Source organism: Rhincodon typus, chromosome 11, assembly GCF_021869965.1.
Source record: "Rhincodon typus isolate 14 chromosome 11, sRhiTyp1.1, whole genome shotgun sequence".
NCBI lineage: Eukaryota > Metazoa > Chordata > Chondrichthyes > Orectolobiformes > Rhincodontidae > Rhincodon > Rhincodon typus.
This window is the reverse complement of record NC_063342.1, coordinates 36,136,301-36,154,152: the sequence shown is the minus strand read 5'-3', so window position 1 is coordinate 36,154,152 and position 17,852 is coordinate 36,136,301. Positions and strand designations below refer to the sequence as shown.

General features: G+C 41.6%; 1 protein-coding gene and 1 long non-coding RNA gene across 4 annotated transcripts in view; one reads left to right on the top strand and one right to left on the bottom strand.

Moving 5' to 3' along the window:
• Positions 1 to 4,392: 4,392 nt before the first annotated feature.
• On the bottom strand, positions 4,393 to 9,321 carry LOC125484447. 2 transcript variants are annotated; one of them, XR_007263278.1, is made up of 3 exons: positions 9,232 to 9,321; positions 5,135 to 5,470; positions 4,393 to 5,013 (listed from the first exon to the last, which is right to left on the bottom strand). It is a non-coding gene; the product is annotated as an uncharacterized LOC125484447 (long non-coding RNA). The 2 variants fall into 2 exon arrangements; XR_007263277.1 differs by having other exon boundaries at positions 5,229 to 5,470.
• Positions 9,322 to 9,390: 69 nt separating this feature from the next.
• man1a2 (mannosidase, alpha, class 1A, member 2) overlaps positions 9,391 to 17,852 on the top strand; it is a 122,826-nt gene continuing 114,364 nt past the window's right edge. Inside the window, exon 1 of one of the 2 annotated variants that reach the window (XM_048603235.1) lies at positions 9,391 to 10,003. In XM_048603235.1, coding sequence (XP_048459192.1) covers positions 9,666 to 10,003 — 338 coding nt within the window. In that variant the 5' untranslated portion in view covers positions 9,391 to 9,665. The remainder of the gene's footprint in view (positions 10,004 to 17,852) is intronic. The other variant, XM_048603234.1, reaches the window with a different exon arrangement.

Here is a 17,852-nt window from a genome sequence, read left to right as displayed (position 1 = left end):
CCTGGCATTTGTGTGGCGCGAATGTCAGTTGCCATTTGTCAGCCCAAGCCTGGGTATTGTCCAGATCTTGTTACATTTGAACATGAACTGTTTCAGTATCTGAGGAGTCATGAATGGTGCTGAACATTTTGCAATCATTGGCGAACATCCCCACTTCTGACCTTATGATAGAGGGAAGGTTATTGATGAAGCAGCTCAAGATGGTGGGCTGAGGAAACTACCTTGAGGAACTCCTGCAGAGATGCCCTGGAGCTGAGATGATTGACCTCCAACAACCACGAACACCTTCCAATTTATCAGGTATGACTCCAACCACCGGAGAGTTTGCCCCCTGATACCCATTGATTCCAGTTTTGCTAGGGCTCCTTGATGCCACAGTCGGTTGAATGCAGCCTTGTTATCAAGGGCTGTCACTCTCACCTCACCTCTGGAATTCAGCTGTTTTGTCCATGTTTGAACCAAAGCTGTAATGAGATCTGGAGCTGAGCGGCCCTGGTGGAACCCAAACTGGGCGTCACTGAACAGGTTATTTCTGAGCAGGTGCTGCTTGATAGTACTGTTGATGACACTTTCCATCACTTTACTGATGATTGAGAGGAGACTGATGGGGCGGTAATTGGCCGGGTTGGATTTGTCCTGCTTTTTGTGTACAGGACATACTTGGGCAATTTTCCACATTGTTGGGTGGGTACCAGTGTTGTAACTGCACTGGAACTGCTTGGTTCGGGGAGCAGCAAGTTCTGGAGCACAAGCCATCAGTACTATTCCTGGAAAGTTGTCAGGGGCGGTAGCCTTTGCAGTATCCAATGCCTCCTACCGTTTCTTGAAATCACGTGGAATAAATCAAATTGGTATCTGTGATGCTGGGGACTACTGGAGGAGGCCGAGATGGATCATCCACTCGGCACCACTGGCTGAAGATTGCTGCGAATGCTTCAGCCTTATCTTTTGCACTGATGTGCTGGGTTCTTGCATCATTGAGATGGGGACATTTGTGGAGCCTCCTCCTCCAGTGAGTTGTTTAATTGTCCACCAGAACTGCAAAGCTTCTGATCTGTTGGTTGTGGGATTGCTTAGCTCTGTCTCTCACTTTGTTTGGTGTGCAAGTAGTCCTGTTTGGTGGCTTCACCAGGTGATACCTCATCTTCAGGTACGTCTGCTGTTGCTTCTGGCATGCCCTCCCGCACTCTCCATTGAACCAGGGTTGATCCCCTGGCTTGATGGTAATAGTTCAGTGGGGCTATTCCGGGCCATGAGGTTACAGATTGTGCTGGCTCATGGCGCCTCATGGATGCTAGATCTGTGTGAAGTCTGTCCCATTTAGCACAGTAGTGGTGCTATACAACATAAGGGAAGTTATTCTCAATGTGAAGGCGGGACTTAGTCTCCACAAGGACTGTGCAATGGTCACTCCTACCAATACTGTCGTGGACAGATACAACTGCAGCTGGCAGTTTGATAAGGATGAGGATAAGTATGTCTTTCCCTCTTTTTGATTCCCTCACCACGTGCTGTAGACCCAATCGAGCAACTAGATTCTTTAGGACCTGACCAGCTCGATCAATAAAACTGCTGCTGAACCACTCTTAGCGGTGGACATTGAAATCTCCCTCCCAGAGAACATTTTGTGCCCTTGCCATCCTCAGTGCTCCCTTTAAGTGTTGTTCAACATGGAGGAGTACTGATTCATCAGCTGAGGGAGGATGGCATGTGGTAAACATCAGGAGGTTTCCTTGCCCATGTTTAACCTGAAGCCATGAGACTTCATGGGGTCCGGAGTCAATGTTGAGGACTTCTAAAGCAACACCTTCCTAACTGTCTCCCACTGAGCCGCCCCCTTTACTGGGTCTGTCCTGCTGGTGAGACAGGACATATCCAGGGATGGTGATGGTAGTGTCTGGGACATTGTCTGTAAGGTATGATTATGTGAGTATGACTATGTCAAGCTGTTGCTTGACTAGTCTGTGAGACAACTCTCCCAATTTTGGCACTAACCTGTAGATGATAGTGAGGAGGACTTTGCAGGGTTGACAGGGCTGTTTCTGACATTGACTTTTCCAGTGCTTAGGTCGATGCCAGGTGATCCGCTGGTTTCATTTCTTTGAGACTTTGTGAGCGATTGGTACAACTGAGTGGCTTGCTAGGCCATTTCAGAGGACAACTGAAAGTCAACAACATTGCTGTGGATCTGGAGTCACATGTAGGCTAAACCAGGTAAGGATGGCAGATTTCCTTGCCTGAAGGACATTAGTAAACCAGATGGACTTTTCTGACAATCAGCAATGATTTCATTGTCATCACTAGTTTCTTAATTCCAGACTTTCAAAAAAAAATTATTGAATTCAAATTCCACCATCTGCAGTGGTAGGATTTGAACCTGAGTCCCCAACACATTAGCTGTGTTTCTGGGCTAATAGTCTAGCAATAATACCACAAGGCCATCACCTACCCTCTCAGGAGGGGAGTTAATTGCCGCATAAATCATGCAGTCATAGAGTGACAGAAATGTACAGCACAGAGACAGACCCTTTGGTCCAACTCGTCCATGCTGACCAGATATCCTAAATTAATCTAGTCCCATTTGCCAGCATTTGGCCCATATCCATCTAATGCCTTCCTATTCATATACCCATCTAGACGCCTTTTAAATGTTGTAATTGTACCAGCCCCCACCACTTCCTCTGGCGGCTCATTCGATCCATGTACCATCCTCCATGTGAAAAAGTTACCCTTAGGTCCCTTTTAATCCTTTTAAATTTTTTCTCTCTAACCTTAGACCTATGCCCTCTAGTTTTGGACTCCCTTACCCTGGTGAAAAGATCTTGGTTATTCACCCAATCCATGGGCTTAAGATGATTTCATAAGTATCTATAAGGTCACCTCTCAGCCTCCTTTTGCTCCAGGGAAAATAGCACTGGCATATTCAGCCTCTCCTTTTCGTTCAAACTCTCCGATACTAGTCTGCTCTTGTCACTGTAGCACATTAGAATAGCTGTAACTTAAACCAAAACTATAAAAGAAAACTAGGAAATTAAATTAAAATCTCATGAGTGGAGTAATAATACATCCCAATACCCATGAAATACTTTCTGCATCTAAGTAGGTTTTCATTTTCCCTAATCAACCTGTTAAGTTGTGTGATGATATATATTTGCGGTATGTGAGATTTGAACCAATACCTTCTGGGCCAGAGGTAGGGTCACTACCATTGCACCACAAGACCCCTTAGCTGCTTTTTATAACCCTTTTCAGAAACATTATGACATACTTCTGGAGCAGGTGCAATTTGAAACTAGGCATTCCAGCTCAGAGCTGGGACTCAACCATTATGCCACAATAGCCCTTAAGCAGCTAAGTTAGAATTTACTAATCAATATCCAATACCTGTTTTATCTTATTACCTTCAACTACTAGTTATTTAACAAACAGCTATAGAATTTATTAAAGGCCTGTGTAGTACAGTGGTAGCATCCCTATCTCTGAACCAAGGTTCTGAGTTCAAGTCCCACCTGTTTCAGAGGTGTGTAGAAACGTTTCCTGAGCAGATTGATTAGAAAATATCTGGAACCTCTGTCCCGATCTGAAATGTCAACGTTCCTGCTCCTCTGATGCTGCCTGGTCTGCTGTGTTCCTTCAGCTCCATGCTGTGTTATCTCTAACTCCAGCATCTGCAGTTCTTACTATCTCTTCTTATTGGATACATTGTTTTTATTTTTACCTTTCTCCATCATACTGGATATTCTGTGACTCCCATAACTAATCCTCAGTGAGGCCAAATGTTCAGTTAAGCATGCAGAGTATGTGTAAGAATTAGCATTTTAGCAATGACATTCTGCTGAATATCAATATTCCCCATGCCAATAGAATTGAAACCTTATAAAATTATGCTGAACACTCAAATAAAGCAATAAATAGAAGAATGTAGCAATCTTTCGTAAAATGAACTAATAAAACATAATTAATACAAAGAATACCTCCAAGTGAGATCAAATGCAAATACTGTTAGAGATACTATGTCCTCCTACTTAGGCAAAATTGGAAATCTTCTTTGAAGTCATTGCCAAGACTTTTGTCAGGTTTGTAAATTTCAAATTTTCCAACCAATTATAATTTGCCTTTGGCCCAAAAGCCCATCTGGCTGGGGAATTGGGTATTAAAATACACACATAAAAGATGGACTGGCAGATGTAAAACCATCATGTTAACTTTGCATAATTTTAGGATTAAAATTAAAGCATATGGAACAGTTAAAGTGATTGATTTCATACTGAAAAAAGAACCTTACAGATTGGTGACATAATAAAGGATTTGGACTTTGTTTATTTACTTTGGTGGGTTCCTGTCATTTATTTAACTTTTTATATTCTTTCAATGGATCTGAGGACCTCTAGCAAGGTCAACATTTGTTTCAAATACATACAGAAAGTGACAAGGTGATGTTAAGTTGTTTTCTTGATCTGCTGCAGCCCATGTGCTATGTACACCAACGGTGTAGGGAAGGGAACTCTATCTTTCTGGCCCAGCAACAGTAAAAGAACAATGATATAGTTTTAAGTCAGGATGATCTGTGGATTGAGAAACGTGCAGGTGGTGATATTCGCAAACAAATGCTACTTGTGTGCATCTACCTGCTAGTTGTTACAGGTTTGGATATTACAATTAAAGGGGTTGCTGCAACTCATCTTGTATATGGTACACATTGCTGCCATTGTGGCTTGTGGAGGGAGTGAATGATTAGGGTGTGAATGGAGTGCTAATCAAGTGGTTTGTTTTGTCCAAATGGTGTTGATATTCTGAGTGCTGTCAGATCCACATTCATCTAGGCAAATCAGGATTAATTCATCATATTCCTGACTTGTGCTTTGTAGATGGAGGGCAGACTTTGGTGTAGTCACACTATGTACGTAAGTGGTCCAGACGGAGCTCTTGTGGTGCAGTTGTAGTGTTCCTACCTCTAGTCCGGGTAAATCCAGTTCCAAGTCCCACAACCTCCAAACGTGTGTAATAATATCTCTGAAAACATTGATTAGGGAAATAATCATTGCTGGTCCAGATAAGTTTCTAGTTAACATCAACTCCAAGACGTTAACAGTGTTGCAGTTCAATTTGTCTTAAAGATTATGATCATACTCACCACTAAACTGAGTTGAAACATTTTCCTTCTGTGAGACTTTCATAAATAGTGTGTTGATCTAAGAGTTGTCTCTCCCCCATGTTTCAATACTTACCCATAAATATTGTTGGACTTGAAGCTTTTTTGCTTTTCATCTGGTTGATGGCTTTTATTATTTTGCTCACTTCTGATTATATGTCAGAAGACGTTCTTCAGCAGACACGTCCACTGCGGGATAGTTCCACAAAATTCTCTTCCCAGTCGTGTTGATATTGTCCATGTATCTGAGGACAGTCTTGCTATCTTTGATCTTATCAGTGTTGGTTCATATATTGAGTGTCCATAGATCTCTTTGTGCTGTTGAGAAAGGCATTTATGTTATACATACCATTGAGGGGTTGAATTTCCCCAATTTTCTCTGTTCACCGTAAATTCTTCAAATCAAGGATTCTTTGAATTTCAGCTTTGGCTGTCTGGTGCAGAGCCTTTTTTCTGCGTAGGTAATACTATAAATAATTCAGTATGTGCCTATGCTATGCTCACTGGGCTATAATACATATACATAGATAATTATAGAACAGATTATTTTTGGTTGCTGAATCTACGTAAACTTCAAACTCTTGGAGGAGGTATCAAAAATCCAATTACTTTAAAGACATTATCCCAGGTCTACCCAGAAAATAAATGATTCACAATAAGAGCTCACTTCCTCTTTGAAAAACGTTTAATTTCACCAATACAAAATTTGCACTATTGCACACACTTTCCTCCTGTAATATAATTAACGGAATATTGAGTGCAAAAGCAGTTTAAGTTATAGATTATCTCCCACTGCACTTTCATTACAACTACATGTTTTTATATGTCAAATATAATCTGTTGGGATTTCAGTTTCAGAGAAAAACAAACTGAATTGTGTAATGTGATTCCAAAATATTAGCAAACCTCCTGAAATCTAAAGTAATAAAAAGGAATTTAATATATTCAGTCACTTTATGGCATAGGCATTGGACACAAGCCTTTATTAGAGATTGTTTTTCAGTTGTAGTTTGTTTTTGAGTTACTAGTTTTTTGTGCTGTGCTAACATTTTTCAAGACGTTTATTTATTTAGTTTTCTGAGTTTTTATGATTAACTCAGCACACATGCAGAAAAGAAACCAGAAAAATACACCACAATATGATTACGGAAAAAAAGGGGTCATTCAGCTCTTTGTATCTGCATGCATTTCTAAGGGAAAAAATTACCAAGAGACTCTCCTCAGCCTTCTTCCTGTAGCACTGCAGAATCTATCCTTTCAGATAATAAGCTAATTTACACTTAAATATCTCAATTGAACCTGTCTCCACTACATGCTCAGGCCGTACATTCCAGAATCTCAACGTTTCGCTGCATGACTTTATTTTTCCTTATGTCGTCATCATTCTTTTGCCAATTATCCTAAATCTGTACCTCTTGTTTTCATTCCTTCCCATGATGGGAAGTCTGTTTAGACCCCTCATGGCTTTCCATACCTCCATCAAATCTTGTCTCAATCTTCTCTTCTCTAAGGAACACAGTCCCAAGTTCTCCAGTCTATCTATATAACTGAAGCTCCTTATCTCTGGAACAATTTTCACAAACCTTTCCTTTACAATTTTTGTAAAGTGTTGACCCAACTGGATGCAATGGTCCAGTTGATGCCCAGTGTTCTATATAAATTTAAAATAACCTCCTATTGCCAAGCCCTTCTTAATAAAGTCCAGTATACGGTGAACTGCATTCATCACACTCTTAACCTATCCTGCCACCTTCAATGACTTATGCATGTTTTAAAGTCCCTCTGCTCCTGAATGTCCTGTAGAATCAGATCCTTTATTTTGTATTATCACTATGTGTTCTTCCTACTAAAAATCAACAACTTCTCACTTTTCCGATTTAAATTTCCTCTGCCATTCGACTTCCTATTCTCCCAATCTGATTTCTGAAGAAGGGTCCTGACCCGAAACGTCAACTTTCCTGCTCCCCTGATGCTGCCTGGCCTGCTGTGCTCCTCCAGCTCCACACTGTGTTCTTGCTGACTCCAGCATTGGCAGTTCTTTCTATAAGTCCTTTTGTCTTCCTCAGTTCATTACGATGCCTTCTCCATTAATGTCCAGATCATTAGTATGCATTAAATAGTTGAAGAATCCTACTACCAACCCCTGGATATTTTCACTCCACACCTTCTTCTGTCCATTAACCATTACTCTTTGTCACCAGTTTCTCAGCCAATGTTGTACCTATATTGTTACTGTCCCTGCTATTCCATGAGATATACATTTGCTCTGTTTGTTGTCTACAATTACATCAAATAACTTCTGGAATTCCATGTATACCACAATCATTGCCAGACTCCGATCGAGCCCCCGTTAACTCAGAAAACGAATCTCCAAGTTAAAACATGATTTCCCTTTAAAAATCCATACTGGCTTTCCTTAATTATTCCACACAACAGCTCCATAGAAATAATTTAGCTGTGACTGAGGAATCTCACTTGTAGTTGCGTAGCACAGAATGGCTTTATTTCTCTCCAAATCACCAGACCCACAGCCATGGGTGCCACTTCTAGGCATGTTAGAATTATAGAAGTAAGCAGCATGAAAAGCATCCATTGCAGTATTTTAAAGGACCTATTAACTAAAACTCCCAGCAGATCGGTCAGTATCTGTGAAGAGGACTGGAGGGTTTGAGCTGCAGGGAGAGACTGAAAAGGTTGGGGCTCTTTTCCCTGGAGCATCGGAGACCTTATAGATGGTGACCTTATAGAGGTTTATAAAATCATGACGGGCATAGAGAGGGTGAATATTCAATGTCCTTTTCCTAGGGCAGGGGAGTCCAAACTAGAGGACATAGGTCTAAGGTAAGAGAGTAAAGATTTGAAAAGGACCTGAGGGGTAACCTTTTTATGCAGAGGGTGGTGCATTTATGGAACAAGCTAGAACATTTAAAAGGCACGTGGATGGGTATATAAATAGGAAGATATGGGTCAAATAGTGGCAAATAGTACCCGGTTAGATTGGGATGTCTAGTTGGCATGGATGACTCTATGATGGATGAATTGTTGGGCTGGATTTTCTGAGCAGTGGCAATCACATGCAGATTACCACTCTGCTCCTTCTTACCCAAAGGAATAGTTTCATGTTTCTGATTGGAGATTCCAATCAGGGCTGCTTTGGCAAGGCAGAGCCATTCTTCAGATCTGACAGGTCCTTCATAGTGCAGGATAGTTGGCCAGAGGGAGGGAAACTCTGTCCCATTTTTCTCAGTAGCAATTTGCCATATTTTGTTATTTAAAATTCTAACATCACGGGTGGCCACTCTGAGGGATAAGAAGGGAGTTGTGTCCAGGGAGTAGAGTTGGGGTTCTTGGTTCAGGGTGCAGAGGGTGTAAGGAGTCTGGGGGACTTTAAATTGGGTCATTTGATTAGTTACTCAAGGGTTTATCTAGGTTTTTAAAAGTCTACTGATTCCTGAGTAACCCGAGTTACTTAAATTTTGCCGAACCCTCCAAATTCTTCCAAAGCGTTCTAGGCGCGGGAGGTCTTCAATTTCCTGGGCAATTCCTTCAGAATCTGCTGTATGGAGAATTTTAAAGAGTTCTGACACATAACTCCAGTTTGTGGCAAAGAAACAAGCATCTGGGCATTGGAAAATCCAGGTACTGGGATACGGAACTTTGGGGACCCTACATCGTGATCCACAGACATCAATTCTCTGCAATGAGGCTGACTCTATGTTTTCTAGCATTTTGTTCCCCCACATCTGCATGCGTAAAGATTTTTTTTCTCTGAATAAATTTCCCATTCAAATATAGCGCCATATCTTCCTGCTACAAGCGAAAAGCATGTTCTTGCTGCAGAGCGTGTGATAGCATGGGATGGCTCTTTGTGGTGTCCCTGCCTCTGAACCAGGAGGTCCGGGTTCACATCCAACCAGCTCCCGCGGTTGATGAGAAAATATCTGTCGCAGCAGGGGGGAGAGGGAGGACGCCTGTGGCGCAGTGATGCTGTCCGTACTTTGGAGCCAAAAATCCCGGGTTGGACTGCTGCCCTGACTGAACAGCTTGTTTTAAAGCATCAATTTGGCATAGTTGCTTACATGTGCCGCGGCAGTAGTCGGTCTAATGATGCTGCAAACAACCTGTAAAATGGCAAAGTGGCAATATTCCACACCGTCACCCGGGCGACGCGCGCCTGCGCAGAAAAACGTGCCCGGGAAGGGGGCGTGGTTGGATCTCCCAGCCTCTCGCCCCTCCCCCACAGGCGCCGTGGGGCGGCGCAGGCGCAGTGTTGCCGTGCCTGAGCCAGTCTGAGGGACGGTGACGGTTGGAGGCTCTAGGCCGGATCGGAGTAGATCAGACCGTACGGTCGGGACAGATGTCGGCAGTTCAGCCAGTTCCATTGCTCCGCCGGACAGCGTGATATCTAAGACGAGCGGGTCGCTAAATACCCGAAGGCGGGTTCTTGTTTTTTTTTAAAGTTTGACGGCGGGTACCCGGCGGCGGCGGTGGCAGGAGGAGGAGGAGGAGGAGGATGTCGAGCCCCGCGCTGCTGCCGGTGTCGAGCCGTCGCTTGGCAGCTCTGAGCCCGAGCTCGCCCGTCTCCTTCTACCCGCATCACAGAGCCACCCTGCGGCTGTCGGAGAAATTCATCCTCCTGCTCATCCTCAGCGCCTTCATCACCCTGTGTTTCGGGGCCATCTTCTTTCTGCCCGACTCCTCCAAGCACAGGCGCTTCGACCTGGGGCTGCAGGACGTTCTCATTCCGCATGTGGAGCAGGGCAGGCCGGCGGGACGGGACGGCAGCGCCGGGCTACAAGGCGGCGGAGTCATGGTGCATGGAGGCGGGGAGGAACATCGGCACCGACACAGGTAGGTACGGGGGGTCGGGGGGCGCGGTGTGGTGGCGGTGCTGGCCGGGGTGTCAGGTTATGGGGAAGCGATCAGCAGGAACGGTCCCGTCCGGAGAGGAGATTCGCTTGATTGGAACTGTTTCTAAGCTGCAAAGCCGCTAGTGGCCCAGTAATTGTTTTGTTTGGTACAGAAATTCAAAACCAGGGCGAGGGGTTTTGGGGTTGGGGTTAGGGGGGGAGGTGGTCGTGATCTCTTCGGAGTGGGCAAGAGTGAAGGATCCGTAAATCTATTACCTTTAAAAAAAGTTGAAATGTTTATTATTTATAGTAAGTAAAATGCAGTTCTGATTATCCAGCTTGTCATTGAGTTAGTTAATGCAGGCCTGATGATAGTATTGCAGAAACGCTACTTAAATCCAATCTTGAACTCCTCTTGTCCTGTCTTGATTGCTTGTCTCAGTCATTATTCGGGAGAAACATCGGAAGTGGCATTTAGGATTCGGCACTACTGAACAAGTTTGCAAATTCGTCGGGAAATGTTACGTTTTTCAACTGGAGTCTCGCCAATAATATTTGGCTAGCGTGGTATATTGTTGCAGGGAAGGTAACACTGTAATGTTTTCTTCGCTTCCCCCGGCGCCCTAGCAGTAATGTGGGATTCACATCAGCATTTTCGCAAGTTCTTACGTCCAGTGATAATGAAGTAACGTAACCAGGCGATTCGTATGCCACATTGGCATGTTGTTAGTATTTAGTGCATCTAAACGGGAAAGTAGGCGAGGTAAAAAGGATAGGATATTTTCGTAAACTGAGACAAAATACATGTGGTTGGTAGACTGGAATGATGCACCGTTGTGGGATACTTTCTTCACTTTACGTTCTATCTAGTGATGGTTTTCAATTTGTTACTTGTATTTGTTTCCTATTTTTCTGATATAGTGCAGGTAGCATGTTGCAGTGTTTAATTATTAGCTGGCTGGTTTTACATACATTGTTTTGGCATTATTATTTACTGAATTGAGTCTTGTCCTCCACTAGAATTTGAGAGTTGTCCAATTTCTCATTAATGTTATGCTTTCACAGTTTTGTTCATAATTAAATATTTTTGATTGTTGAAAACTTTGCAGTGATGCTGTGAACCTTGATGTTTGTTTGTAGAAAAGTCAAAAGCTCGAGTTAATTTTTCTGCAGTAGTATTTCAGACTTGGAAAATGTCAGCTTTAGAAGTCTACGTCATCATATTCTGATTTAACCTATAATCTATTTTGATCTGTCATTCTCGAGAATGAATTATAGACATGGCTTTAAACTAATTTGCAAACTGCCACTTTTATTGATCTTAAATGTCATTCTTAGCATTTTTTCTCAACCATGACAGTTTAGAATATGTCAAATGTTGTCACTGGCTGCTTTGTACCACATTTTAAGGATTCATTTCTAAAGTTTTCCTTCAGTAACTGGAAAATTTAGTTTCGAGTAATCAGAAGCTTATTTGAAGGTGAGAGGGCTCAAGATTTAAAAGGACCTAAGGGGCAACTTTTTCACGCAGAGGGAGGTGCATGTATGGAATGAGCTGCTAGAGGAAGTGGTGAAGGCTGGTACAATTACAACATTTAAAAGGCATCTGGATGGGTATGTGATTGAAAAGGTTTAGAGGGATGTGGTTGAAATGCTGGCAAATGGGACTAATTAATTTAGGATATCTGGTCGGCATGGACAAGTTGGACCGAAGGATCTGTTTCCATGCTGTACAGCTGTGTGACTGTATGTGCAGGTTAGGTGAATTAGCAGTGGGAAATGCAGTGTTACAGGGATGGGGTATGTCTGGGTGGGATGCTGTTCGCAGCGTCAGTGTGGACTCAATGGGCCAAATGGCTTGCTTCCACACTGTAAGGATTTTGATTCTATTTCTTTGATTTCTATTTTGTTTCTGTTTGATTACTAAATAATGACACTGCTACTTTTGCAAGGCCATTTCTGAAATTCTTTCTGAAGATTTTCACTTTCTTTGCCATACCAGTTCCCTCTGTTGTCTTCCTTTACATAGCATTGTGAGCTGCTGATCCTGAAAGTGAGTAGTCCTACCTGCATGTTACATATGAAGGAGTGCCATCTGCCATGAGTTTCATTACTTTAACAATGGAATTCTTCCTGTGGTTCTTTTTGATCTTCCTTGCAGTGCAAAGCATCTGACCATCCATTCAGTGTTTATGTAAACTATATTGTACGGTGAATTGATCAGTGTATGGTTATAATCACAGAATTGTTAATTCATCCAGAAAACAGCGATAGTCTTTCAATGTTTTACCTCCCGGTGCCTTTTTTATAATGTAGAAAACCTTTGATTGTTAAACATCTTGTTGGCAAAAATGACTCTTGCTACTTAAGAATTCATTTTGTATGGTGCTGTTCATAACTTTAGGTTGTCTCATTAATTTATAGTCACTCAATTGTATTTTAAAGTGGAGTCATTCTTGATTTTTGTTGAAAAATACGGTGCCAGTTTGTTATATAGCTGAACTCCACAAACAGCATGACTGCATGATTTCTCTTGATGATATTGTGTTTCAGGATGGGTGTTTACAAGATCCTGGAAGGACTGTCCTCTCAAAAAGTGACATGGAATTATTTTTAATGCAGATAGCCCTCAGTTCTATTTGTTGTCTTAAATAGCACTCTGATCACTTAACACATATCTGGTACTGCACTGATGTGTATGCTTAAATTATGTACTTAATCCCTGTATTATCCATCAAAATTACATTTTTGTGACTGATAAGTAGAAGTTCTGGTGCTGAGCACAGCCAAAATTACTTGTTTGTCATTTCTGATATTTAATTGAATGTTCTTTGTATACTTTCTATAGCCCTACATTTCAAAACTTGGTACTTAGAACTGCATGCAATGCTACATCTCTAGTCTGTGATATGTTTTGTAGTTTTGAGTACGTCCAATACAATTTGCTTTTTCTGCTTTTGTATTTAGTCTTAACCACAAAATCTAATACTGATTAAGACTGCCCTTAATTTGATATATGATTTGACCCCAGTGTGGTTTTTGGTACAGTGATGGTGTCCCTAACTCTGGGTCAGAATGTCTGAGTTCAAATCTCAACTATCATAGAGGTGTGTCATAACTTATTGAAATTTGTTGGTATAAATATAGTAGATTTGACCCAGGGTGAACTTTCAAACAGCACTTCCACCTGCGTAGCATTGTCCAGCCCTGCTGCTGCCTCAGTTCATCATATGACTCCCTGAACCCTACTATGTTAATTCTGGACCTGATAATTCCAACATGTATGTAGCCAACCTCCTGCCTACTACCTCTGAAGTGGAGGTCGTTCACAACGCTAGTTGTTACTGTCAAAGTCCTGTTTATCCGTCACCTCTGTGTTCACTGATCTCTTAGCTCCCAGTTAAGCGATGACTTAATTTCAAAATTTTCGTCATTAATTTCAACTCTCTTCTGTGTGCTTTGGACATGTCGACTACTTTTTGTCTTAAAAATACTTTACCCAGGCGCTCTTGTCGGTGAGGCGGTCAAAGGCACACAAAATTCGGTTTGCATTTTAACTCATTTTTATTAACAAAACGTTCCTTATTAAAAACACCATGTGAGCAGTTCCCAAATTCTCTCAATATTTATTCTCAATTTAGTTGAAAGAATTGCTGGATACGCTGGGACTTTTTTCACTGGAACGTAGGAAGTTGAGAGAAGTTTATAAAATAATGAGGGGTGTAGATAAAGTTAATGGTAGTTGTCTTTTTCCTAGGATGCAGGATTTCAGGACTAAGGGACACATTTTAAAGGTGAGAGGAGAGAGATTTTAAAAAAGACATGAGGGGAAAATTTTTTTCCACAGACCGTGGTTCGCATGTGGAATGACCTTCCTGAGGAAGCAGTGGATGTGAGTACAATTACGACCTTTAAAAGACTTTTTGGATACGTACATGAATAGGAAAGGTTTGGAGGAATATGGGCCAGGAGCAGGCAGGTGGGACTAGTTTAGTTTGGAATTATGTTCGGCATGGACTGGTTGGACCGAAGGGTCTGTTGCCTGCTCTGTAAACTCTGTATTACCTCCAACGATCCATGTGTTTGAAGTGGGCAGTTAGAATTGCCCCTTTCTGATGTTGGGCTGGCTGTCTTCTATGAAGGTGGGTCTCCTGGGTCTTATTGGTTTTCCTTGTGGTCCTCTGCCAAGAGTCTTTGCTGTGGGTTGGCTGGCGGGTGTGTGATTTATCTCTCCTTGTCTTAGACGTAGCATGATGTTTTGTGGCTGTTGGCCAAAGGGGTCATGAGCTGGGTTCAAATCATCTGATGAGTTCGCACCAACACCTGTCACTGTTGCCATACTGGATGGGGTAAAGTGCACATAATCAGGCAGGCAAGATGCCAAATTTCTGATTGACACTTCTCCAATACATACCCTTGAACCTTTTGAGCTCTTTGATCTTGATTTTCCACTGTTCTCTGTAGCTGATATCTGCTAGCTACAGTTTAATTTAGTTTGACAAATTTTCTGTCAGGCATGATTTCTTTGGCTGTGGGTCAATTTAGAATGTCCAATTTTGGGTTCATGGCTGCTTGGCCATTAATGACATTTTCTTTCTTTATCTTGGCAGTCAACAGCCCTCCCAGCCTCTGAATATCTGCTCCTGCTAATTACGTCATCTTGATCATTTACCATTTTAATTGCTCAACTATTAAAAACTGTCCAGAACTTGTGTTCTGAAATTCCCTACGTAAATTTCCTTGCCCCTCACATCTCTTGTAAGACCCAACTTAAAGCCTACCTCTTTGATCAAAATTGTGGCCATATGCATTAATATTGCGTCACATGGCTGAATCAGATTTGCATTAGAGCCTTCCTGTGACATCTCGTGGCATTTTCAATGTTAAATTTTTATGCTATGTATATACATGTTATATGTTGCATATTGCATGTTTTTTTTTTATAAATACATTGAAATAAATACAAGCATAGGAAATAGAAACACGAGGAGATTATTCTGCACCTCAAGTCTGATTTGTCGGTCAATAAGACCTACCTCCAATAACCCCATGAATCCCCTGCCTAATGAGAATCTGTTCACCCCTATCTTTAAATACATTTAATAACCCCACCTCTACCACCTTCTAAGGTAGAGTTTCAGTTTTGGCAAGCCTCTGAGGGAAAGAAATTCTTCTCATCTCTGTCCTGAAAGGGCGACTTGTAATTTTAAGTGTTCCATAGTTCTGGACTAACACACAATAAGATACATTGTCAAGATTATTCAGGATTTTATACACTTCAATCAAGTCACCCCTCACTTTCCTAAACAAGACCAGTCATCTTCATGAGATAAGTTGCTCATTCATCAATCAAGTAAGCCTTCTGTGAACCACCTGCAATGCATTTACATCCTTAAATAAGGAGAGCCAGACAGCATAGAGTATTCAAGATGTGGTCTCACCAATTTCCTCTTTAACTGCAGCATTACATTTTTATCTTCAATTCCCCTTACATTAAAATACAGCATTCAGTTAGCCACCTGCAAGCTATTCTTGCATATTAACGTTTTGTGACTCCATTTAAACCTAAACGTCTGCATCTTGAATTCTACAGTATTCTCCATTGATACATGACTTTATTTTTATTCCTGCCAAAGTGATTTACTCCATTTGCCAGATTTTTGTCTACTTGTTAAATCTGTCTATATAGTTCTGCAACTTCCTTTATGTCATCATCACAATATACTTTTCTGCTATCTTTGTGTCATCTGCAAATTTAGTTACCATGTCTTTACTTCCCTCATTTACCTCATTGATTAATTTCTTAAAAGTTGAGGAACAGTACAAACCCCTGTGGATTCCTGCCAGTCAGGCAAAGATCCATTTATGCATGCACTCCATTTTCTTCCAATCTTCTGTCCATGCTAATATCTTACCCAGTACACTGAGCTTTTATTTTCGATACTGGCTTTCATGTGGTACTTTATCAAATGTCTTCATGTATTGTCCATCTACAAACTCCCCTTTGTTCATTGCACTTCTAGAAGTATATATTAAGCACCTGAAGCCTGGTTTACATTTTGATAAAGTGATGTCTGCACTCTTGCAGCCGCCCCAACATTCCCATCCAGTCTTTAGCTCTTGAGGCCATAATTCATTTAATCATGTTCTTGAAATTATTCATTGATTGAAAAGCTATACTTTCTAGAGTAGAGAATTCCAAAGTGTCTCAAACTTGAGTGAAGAAATTTCTCAACTTAGTCTTAAGTGGCAGACACAAACAAACAAAGAAAGTAGGAGCAGGATTAGGCCATTCAGCCCTTTGAGACTGCTGTGTCGTTCAATATGATCATAACTGATCATCCAATTCAATAACCTGTTCCTGCTTTTTCCTCCTACTGTTTGGTCCCTTTAGCCCTGAGAACTAGATCTTACTCCCTGAAAGCATTCAATGTTTTGGCCTAAATTGATTTCTATGGCAGAGAATTCCACAAATTCACTATCTGTGTGAAGAAATTTCTCCTCATCTTAGTCTTAAATGGATTATCCTGAATCCTTAGACTGTGATCCTGACTCTGGACTCCTTGGTTGTCAAGAACATCTTTCCTATGTTTATCATGTCTAGTCCTGTTAGAATTTTATAGGTTTCTGTGAGATCTCTCCCTAATTAAGCCCAATGAATGAAGTCCTAACTAATACAGTCTCTCATGTCAGTCCTGCCATCGCAGAAATCAGTCTGCTAAATCTTCACTGCACTCCTTGCATAGTCAGAACTTCCTTCCTCAGATACGGAGACGAAAACTGCACACAGTATTCCAGGTGTGGTTTCACCAAGGTCCTGCATAATTGCAACAAGACGTCCCTGCTCAAGTGCTCAAATCTTCTTGCTGTGAAGGCCAACATACTATTTCCCTTCACTGTCTTCAGCGCCTTCATGCTTGCTTTCAGTGACTGGTGTGCAAAGACACTCAAGTCTCATTGCACTCCCTCCTTTTTCAATTGATCAACATTCAGAAAATAATCTGTATTGCTGTTTTTGCTACTAAAGTTGTTAACTTCACATTTATCCATACTATACTTCATCTGCTGTGCATATGCCTACTCACTCAACTTGTCCAAACCACACTGGAGCATCTCTGCACCCCCTCACTGTTCACCCTCCCAGCCAGCTTTGTGTTAACAGCAAGTTTGGGGATATTGCATTTGGTTATTTGTATTATATCTCCCTCATCTAAAACGTTAATATATATGGAATGTAGCTGGAGTCCAAGCACTAATCCCTGCTGTACCCAACTGGTCACTGACTGACTCTGAGACTGACCATTTATTCCTATTCATTGTTTCTTGACTGCCAGCTAGTTCTATATCCATGTCAGTACAATGTCCCCAAAGCCATGTGCTTTAATTTTACATGCTAATCTCTTGTACGGGACCTTTACCGAATACCCTCTGAAAGTTCAAGCAAAGCCCCATCCAGTGGTTCCCTTTTATTAACTGTACTAGTTACATCCTCCAAATTCCAACAAAATTGTCAAGCATGATTTCCTTTTGTAAAGCCATGCTGATTCTGTCCAATCCTGTCACTGTTTTGCAAGAGCTCTGTTGTTAAACTTGCACGATGGACTTCAGCATTTAAACTACTAATAGCAGACTAACCAGTTTGTAATTCCCTATTTTCTCCTTACCTCCTTAAATTAGCCACCATACAGTCTATAAGAACTGTTTCAGAGTTTGTAGAATCTTGAAACCTACCCGATTGTCACTACCTGCCACATGGAAACACACTTTATTTCTGAGATAGTAGGAACTGCAGATGCTGGAGAATCTGAGACAACAAGGTGCAGAGCTGGATGAACACAGCAGGCCAAGCA